This window comes from Ziziphus jujuba, chromosome 7 (assembly GCF_031755915.1).
Source record: "Ziziphus jujuba cultivar Dongzao chromosome 7, ASM3175591v1".
Lineage (NCBI taxonomy): Eukaryota > Viridiplantae > Streptophyta > Magnoliopsida > Rosales > Rhamnaceae > Ziziphus > Ziziphus jujuba.
Window position 1 is genome coordinate 16,880,783 of NC_083385.1, and position 8,968 is coordinate 16,889,750.

The window sequence follows — 8,968 nt, forward strand, 5'->3', positions numbered from 1 at the left end:
GAGACAATCTCATTTGATAAAATTAAATATAGTCAAAATAAAGTATAATTTTTTTTTTCTTTTTTTCTTTTTTTTGTGTTAATTATAAAAGTAGAGAGTTAGCATAAAACAAAGCTAAGAATGAGAATTTCAAACTCACGAACTCTCAATGCAAGTGTAAATGGCATAACAATTAAGTCAACCTCACTTAATTAGGCTATTTCAGTTTTTTTAAGTAGTTTTGGTTGTTGTTCTCTCTATAAATGGGAATTCTTATTTTTTTTATTATATATATTTATATATATTATCATTACAATAATATTTAGTCTAAAGGGAAGAGATCAAATATACTATCTTGAACCCATAACGTCATTAGTATGGATATAAAAAGCATATCAACTAAGCGAACCTTATTTGATATAAGCTAAAATTATTTATGGATTATCATGATATTGATATAAGTGGCAGACCCTGAAATTATTTCCAGAGGAAGCAAAGCTATGTGATGTAATGATACTTTTACTTTTTGTTTTTTTAGATTTATTTGGATCTATTTATATATATATATATATATATATATATATATATATATATATATATGCATGTATAATATTTTCTTTTTCAATCTTGTGGCTAGCCAAACTAATTAGATTTTTTATTTAATTAAATAGGTTTAATTTCTTTTCCTCTAATTCTATTATTCTTAAGAACAATATGATTTCAATATTTTGAGAATGATTTAACATTCACAATATATTCATTATAAATTTACATAAAAAAATCCTCCTTCAAGCAAACCCAAAAAAGAAAAAAAGAATACTATTTTAGATTTTATTAGAAATTAATTAACCTGAATAAATGGAGAACTAAAAAAAGTAACAGTAAAATTAGTATTTAAAATGAAGAATTGGCATCTCTATAATTAAAACATCACTTAGTAATTAAATAAATATTATTTTATAAATAAATACTGTTTTTTGTTTAAATTATATAATTTAATTTTGTTAAGTTATTGTACTTTTAAATAATCATTATTTTTTAAAAATTTGTAATTATTAACTACTATATTGATCAAAATGAGTGAATAATAATCATATTGAATAATTATGATTATAAATTAGTAAGAAATGGATAAAAAAAAAAGATAAATGGGAGAAAAATGTAATAAAATTGACAAAAATTAGATGCCCCGCTGAGGAGGAAGGGGGGGGGGGGGGGGGGGGGAGAAGAAAAAAAGAAAGAAAGAAAGAAAGAATAAAGAAAAAATGGCATGGAGGCCATGAGCCATGCTTGGGTCTTTGGTGTGCTTAGGTGGTCGGCACACGGCATTGTTGCAGGAAAACAGAGCTGCATGGGTGGCACGGCATGATGCAGCAAGGGAGGCTTGGGTGGATGCCTTGGGCATGGCAAGATGGTGCATGATGGACTTTGCATTGCGGGCAAACAAGACTAAGACCGTATGTGCACGAGATGATGGCAAGGGTTGGATGAGCAGTCAACAACATGTACGAGGAAGTGCATGTGACCGAGGGCCAAGGAAGGTGTGTATGGGCGAGTATGCATACGAGTTGCACCAAAATGGGCATGACAAGCCGAGGAGGGTTGTGTCATGGTGCATGGCTTAGTGGTAAGTGCAGGCAGCGAGTGAGGTTGCAATGCGCAGTAGCAAGCCTGAATGGATCCAAGGCAAGCATGTGGAGACGTGAAGTTGCTGGGTGCGAGGAGGCATTAAATTGCACACATGCGATGGGGCGCATGACTGCTTAAGTATGCATGGGTTAGGCTACTAGTGATGAGCACATACAAAGGGGCAAGAAGGCCATGATTTTCGGGGATTACCAAGTAGAAAATGCAGGTAAGGTTAGTTTGTTTGTTGGATAGGCTTCATTTCGAAAATTGGACTAAGATAATGGATAGGTTGAATTTTGAAATGTGGCTAAGGTATTGATTTGGCCGAAATTCAAAAAATGGTTGCAAGCCTTGAGAAGTGGAGATCAAGGAAGGTTGTTGCAATCCTATTCTGGTTCGAATTTGAAGGTGAGTTTGACTTTGAAAGAGATGAGTTTAAATTCAGATGGACATGAGTTTGAATTCAAAAAGGATGAGGATATGACCAAAGAGGACATGTGGCATGGATGGACGCATTACACGTGATAGGTGGTTATGAGGGAGATAACTACTAGAGCTGGGTAGCGCGAGATCATTGATTTGAAAAGTCCTACACAACTAGGAGAGTAAGTTGTGATGATAACAACTAGGGATAAGTGCTAGTTGTAATCTCATGCAACTAGGGGATAAGATAGTTGTTATCCCATGCAACTAGGGATGTTAGTTACACTCTACTTGTATATATAGGAATAGAAATAGGAGCATGAGACACCAATCTCATAATTCAACCTAGTAGAAAAAATGGATGTGGTAATCCATGTGATAGGACTTTGTAATCCTTTTTTTTTTTTTGAGTTAATGAAAAAATGTTGGGGCGAGAGAGTAACCCTGTAAATTGTAAGTCATTTGTGATTGCCATACAGTGTGTGTGTGTGTGTGTGTGTGTGTGTGTGTGTGTGTGTGTGTGTGTGTGTGTGTGTGTGTGTGTGTGTGTGTGTGTGTGTGTGTGTGTGTGTGTGTGTGTGTGCGGTAAGGCATACTTGACCCTCGGGTTGTATGGTTGTGTGAGTGTGCTTTGTGCTGGCGCACAGAACCTTGGAACGGACTTCGAGTGTTCAAAACCTTGTGATGGACTTCGAGTGTTGGAATGCAGTCCAAGGTTGGAGCCTCAGACTAAGAGTGTGCATGTGTTGTACATAGTTTTAGCTGTGATGATTTCCTTTGTTGACGTGTAAGGTGTGCACATGAGAAGTCTGATTAGAGTTGGAGCTCTAAGCCCCATAAAGATGAGAAAAATTTTAGGAGAATTCCTCACCCCCGTGACATTGCCCTACCTAGGTCTGCCCGTGATATTGATTGCGAAACCCAACCAGATTGATCACAGAAAAACACCATATATTAGGAGATGATGAAACTATTGGAAGAGAATCTTTTGAGCCGTTGTACCAGATTTTTTAGTACCTCTAATTAATTGCAGTTTGAAATAATAAAAATAATAATAATACTTTGGTAATCTTAAATAGATAAATTACTAAAAGATTTTTTAAATTAATTACATAAAATTATGTTTTAATTTGAATTTATATATTTTTTTAAAATGATATTATCTTTTATATCATACAATGTAGAATTTGTCTGAATGTTAAGTCAATACCCATTTATTATTGGAAAAGAAAAAAAAAAGATGAAGTCAATGTGAATTTCATTATAATTAATATCGATTCCCTTTCCCAAAAAAAAATAATAATAAAAATCAGCTAATGTTGACAATTTTAGTTCTAATAAATGCATAATTTGATCCTCTTTTCTTTTTATTCAAATTTATCTCACAATTATCGAGGAAATTTCGTTGTTGAAAAGGTACCATGATGTTTGTGCTTGTATACACCAACTTTATCAAACTTGGTCATTTTTTTCTTTACCAAAAAACAAGAAAAAGAGTTTGTCAGTTTTTTTTTTTTTTCTGTACTGTTCGGTCACTAGAATTTCATGATCTTATTATTTTTTTTTTCTGATATAGATTCTATTGTTTTATATGTGGATTAACATGTACTTTTGTATGTGGAGGTCATGATCAGTGTTAGTAGCTATATCTTTGTGCTGTTACTGTACTAGTATTAGATTCGATTGTTTTAAATAAACTGAAAACTTGCTTTGCTGCCATTTTCTGACATATCCTATGCCAAAAAAAAAGTTTTTTTTTTCCTTTTTTTCAATTTTTTTTTTTTTTTAAAACATCTTTCACTAATTCATTTCAACTAATTTTCAAAAGGAAAAAAATTGGGTGGGGCGATTTTGCAAGCCCCACCCCCAAGCAGATGGGCCCCATATAGTGGGTCCCACAAGTGGCTATTAGTGGAACATCCTTTAGCCCATGGGACCACTCCACTGAAGTTTTTCTCATAGAATTGATAGAAATGCATTTTACAATGAGTTTGTGCTCGACTGTTTACCTAAAAACTCTCAGTCGAAGCAGGGTGCAGTTGAAACCATTAATTAGGTTAGACATGTTAAGACTTTTAATAGGTTTTGTTTTTTGTTTTTGTTTTGTTTTTCTTTTCTTAAAATAAAAATAAAAGTTCCTCATTTTTCCTGATATTGTAAATGAATCAGGAATTTTTTATTTTATTATTTTTTTAAGTTAGTTACATTTTAGTGTAGTCCTTGACAGTTAGTTAAGCCAAGCTTTGCTTTATTTTAGTAATTTTATAATAATTTATTTCTACAGTGAAAGAGCTGCAAATCAATTACTTATGCATTCATTTCAAGATTCAGCTTGGACATTTAGTGAAATGTGCATTAACTTTGGCATATATATATATATATTTTTTTTTTTTGGTATCATTTGAAACTAAATAAGACAACAAAAAATAAATGAAATTCTAATAAAAACTCAAGTTTTGTCTCAATTAAGAGGGACAAGCAACAAGGTTGAGATGATAAATCATATCTAATGTATTTCTTAGGAGATCATAAAAACAGGGGTCTTTAATTTCTTTTGACAGAAAAAGTTAATAAAAATTAAAAGAAAGTTATGTTTTGATAGATACAATTGAAAACAAATATTCCAAGGAAGTTCAAAATTTCTTTTGATCTTAATATATAATAAATATATATAACCTACTTTCCTTTGACTCCAAAGTGAATTTTCAGGAGCACCTATAAGAAGCAAATTAAGCAATATTCCTTACCTTTTCTCTGTTTTAAAACTTGCTTGCTGAACCTATTTTGATCTAGAATTGGTATGAGCGCCTCTAAGAAGAAATTAAATTGATGGTAATCGAGACCAAACAAGAATCGATTCTCTTCAAAGAAAATTTTCTTTGGATAGTTTTTTGTCTTATACGTATATATACCGGTAAGTCCCAGGACAACCAAGTGGTAAGAGCTTGCTTTGGAATGTAGAATCAGATCATTATTAATTGACCTTGACCATGTGATATAGAGTAGAAAATAAATAGAGCTTTAATTTTTTGTCTTCAATCTCGTACATACGTTTACAGTCTAGAGCATGTGATTATACACACATTTATAGTAATGGATGCCAGAAGGACCAATTTTTCTTTTTTCTCCTTTTTTGGGTAGAAAATTCTAAGATCATTTCGTTTTCACCGTAAGCTTCTGTTGCTTCTCTGTAGCCTACTTTGCAATATAACTTTAACCCTTCGTAGGAAAAAAAAAAAAAAAAGAAGATTTTTTTTTTTAAGAGGGACATCTCTGTCTTTCATTGAAGTCTAAAAATTAATAAAACAGTTGTATCAAAATGAAATTAAACTCTCTGTGTGACTCTTAAAACCCCCAGACCCTTAATTAGCTAGAAAATCACTTCCTTTTTCCACTTTTTTTTTTCTTCCATTTTCAAATATACCTTTGAAATTTTTTGATTCAGGAAACTCTCAATGTATCTCTCTCCTCCTTTGAAAAGAAAGCTATACACCTGCTGTTTCTCTCTTGATCGTTAACATCGGTGTCATGGTGAACTACTTCTTTAAAGTAGTTCTTCATGAGGCTCTTCGAGATGGCAAGCTTGTAAGCACATATATATATATATATATATATTTCGTTGAATCTTCTTCATGATATTCTTTTTCTTGCATATATAGTTCATCAAGTTAATTTCTTGTTTGTAATTTTTGTTTCTTGGTTATGTTATTAATTTGGTTGTGACTTGTGAATATAAAATTTGTTCAGAAAATTCCGCCAAAGTTTGTTAGGACAAATGGAAAAAGCCTTGAGGACTCGAAGGTTGTCCTGGAGGGTCGAGTCGATGGAGAGGAATGGGAAGTGAAGCTGGAAAAGCATGGTGGGAAAGTTTGGCTTGGTGAGGGATGGAAAGAATTTGCCAACCACTATTTCATAAAGCTCGGTCACTTTCTGGTATTCAAATACAAAGAAAATTCCGGCCATTTCCGTGTTGATATATTCGATGAAACCGCTACTGAGATCGAGTTTCACTCCACGAACCGAAGAACAACAAGAAAGAGCACAACAGAACAACCTCCTGTGGCTGTGGGAAAGACAAAAAAGGCAACTCATACTGCAGCAGGAATCTCAAAAGGCACTACTTATGAAACCCGCATGCCAAGTAAAGGTTAGTACTACTAATATTATATTCTTATAAAGGGGAAGCTCTTTTTTTTTTTTTTTTTTGGGTCCTAACTTATAGGTTTGTTTATGACATTTCATGTCTTAAATTACCAAAAGATATATATATATATATATATATATTACATTTTTTTTTTTTGTTGGTAAAGTATATATATACATATATATATTACTTGAACTTCAGCAACCCATGCTGCAGCAGGAACCTCTACAGGGACTCCTGATGTTGAAACCATGCCAAGTAAAGGTACTATTAATATTATATGTTCTTATAATACTAAATTGTTCTATTATTATTATTATTATTATTTACTTTATTTCAATTTTTGACGTGACCTATAGGGTTGTTTATGACATTTAAAGTCTCTTTAATTACTAAGTTTGACAATTTGTAATATTTTCAATATATATATATTGAAATTTACACACACACATATATATATATATATATATAGTTTTTATTGGCATCAAGATGGATAGGGATAATTAAAACATAACATAAAAAGAAAATTTGGCTTGCAGCAAAGTCCGCTAGCGATTTTTCATAATTTCTCACTCATCTTAAGGTTAAAATGCCAAAATTCCACTTGAGATGAGTGAGCAACTTTTTTTATTGAATATACCTCATATTATGTTTGATTTACCAATCTAAACAAATATTCTAGCATTAGTTCGAAGAAAATAATGATTCAAAAGTGTGTTAGATATGTTATTAGAGCTTAGGCAAAACAAGCTGATAATTCTATTAAGAATTTAAGAATCTAAGTTTTATATATATATATATATATATATATGTATATATACAAAAAGGGTTTTGCTAGTCATTCTCTATGGAAAAAAAAAGTTCATGGATATAAATATTTGATCTATTAAGACAAGGTCTCTTTAATTAGTAGTACTTCTAGTATGCGTGGTTCAGTGTTTTTGGATATCCAGCTTATAAATTATAAAATTTGAGTCTAGTGGTCTTCATAGTCTTCAAAACCTAGTTTTGAGCAAATTGATGACAGTCAAATTAAGAAATTAATTGAATTCCCACTTATAGTATTCTTCAATTTCTTTTTGCTTGGATTTATTTTGAGAGCTTATTAATCTTGCTGATGATAAAACAGGGGGGAAAATAAAATCAACCAAAAGATTCAAACAAGCCATGGACATGGACATTGACCAAAAAGCCACAGCTACTCAAAGAGCTGAAGTTTTCAAGTCCAAAAACCCTTTCTTTTGGATTTCCTTGTCACCAACTTATGTGGTACAAAGATATATGGTAATTAATCTCTCAATATATACTTAATTTTTTTTTATTTTTTGGTGTATTTCAATATATACTTAATTACTTACTAGCCTATGGTAAGACTTTATTAGTTATTTTAAGAGGATGTCCATTTGGGTTTTGCTCATCACAGATTATTATTATTATTATTTTTTCATGATGTACAGAATATACCAAAGAAGTTTTTTGAGAACCATCTACGAGATAAATCCACAAATGTCATCCTAAAGAATTCAAAAGGAGGAACTTGGCTGGTCCAGTACGTGTTCAAGATTGTCGAGAAAAAACCAATAGGAAAATTCTGTACCGGTTGGAATAAGTTTGTTAGAGACAACAATGTGCAAGTTGGCGATGTTTGTCTTTTTGAGTTGATCAAGGGGCAGCAAATTTCTTTCCGAGTTCGGATCTTCCCAACTCCATGAATGTATTTGATCGTAACTCTTTTTTTTTTTTTTTTTTTTGGGTAATTGATGATATAACTCCTTTTAAAGTCTCTTTTGATGTAGCTAGAGAACTTTTGATGTTCACATATATATATATATGATTATGCTTGTATTAGCTAAGATTAGGCTTGTTATTGTGTATGATTGTGGTTTTAGTTTGAGTTTGTTTATATAAGTCTTTAATTTTAATTTGTCTCTCTTTTCATTAAATAAGTTGATGTTGATTTGTGGTGTAATTAATTGAGCATGAAGATTGAGGTTTCAATGCACCTTTTGATTTTGACAATGATGCGGACGATTCATAGCAAAGAAAAAAAAAAGGAAAAAAAAAAAAAAAAGTGATGCTGAGGGTAGTGAATTGATGGAATGATCGTGACAAAAGTGAAAAATTCCAAGTTGTTCAACATGCATTATTACCGGTGGCATGGAAAAGAGAGAAATACAAAATATTTATTGCTTTTTTCTAATCATAGTAAGATTATTACCAAAAAAGGCTAGGGTTATCTAGCTTACTGAAAAAGGAAAAAGAAAAACAAACACATGGTTTGGTCATGTCCAAAAAAGGAAAATTGAAAACCTACCCTTTTTTTTATTTTTTTATTTTTTTTATTTTAAGCAATGAAATACTAAACTTTGATCTAATTTAGTTTAGAAATTCAAAACTCGCCCTTAAAAAATCAAGAATACTGGGAAAAAAAATAGTAGAAAATCCATAAAAAGAATAATAATTTAAAGGGTCATTTCAAGTTTGTGCTACAAAATACCCCTTTTAATCTCTAAAATTATTGTTGTCCATTAAGGGGCAAAGGGGAAGCTGGTGAAATTTCATTTTCTCTTATATGTTGGAGAGCTTTTCACTCAAAATTGTTATAGGCTCAATTAAACCAATTGACATCTCAAATTTATCCCCAAGTATTATATTCTGCTACAGCCAAAGCACAGACCAAAACGACCTCACTCTCTCTAAGAGTGTGTCCTAGTAACGAAGTTGCTGCTTTTACCCAAAATAAAAATAAAAAAAAAATGTAAGGAAGCAGCAGCATCACATTTCCCAGTATAA

General features: G+C 31.7%; 1 protein-coding gene across 2 annotated transcripts; it reads left to right on the plus strand.

The window, feature by feature from the left end:
• Positions 1-5,367: 5,367 nt before the first annotated feature.
• LOC125423695 (B3 domain-containing transcription factor VRN1) lies at positions 5,368-8,007 on the plus strand. 2 transcript variants are annotated; one of them, XM_048478568.2, is made up of 5 exons: positions 5,368-5,616; positions 5,779-6,178; positions 6,395-6,439; positions 7,305-7,459; positions 7,633-8,007. In XM_048478568.2, the coding sequence occupies exons 1-5, from the start codon at positions 5,560-5,562 to the stop codon at positions 7,885-7,887; spliced, it is 912 nt and encodes a 303-aa protein (XP_048334525.2). In that variant the 5' UTR covers positions 5,368-5,559; the 3' UTR covers positions 7,888-8,007. The 2 variants fall into 2 exon arrangements, with proteins under 2 accessions (XP_048334525.2, XP_048334524.2); XM_048478567.2 differs by having other exon boundaries at positions 6,392-6,439; positions 7,633-8,006.
• The last annotated feature ends 961 nt before the right edge of the window (positions 8,008-8,968 follow it).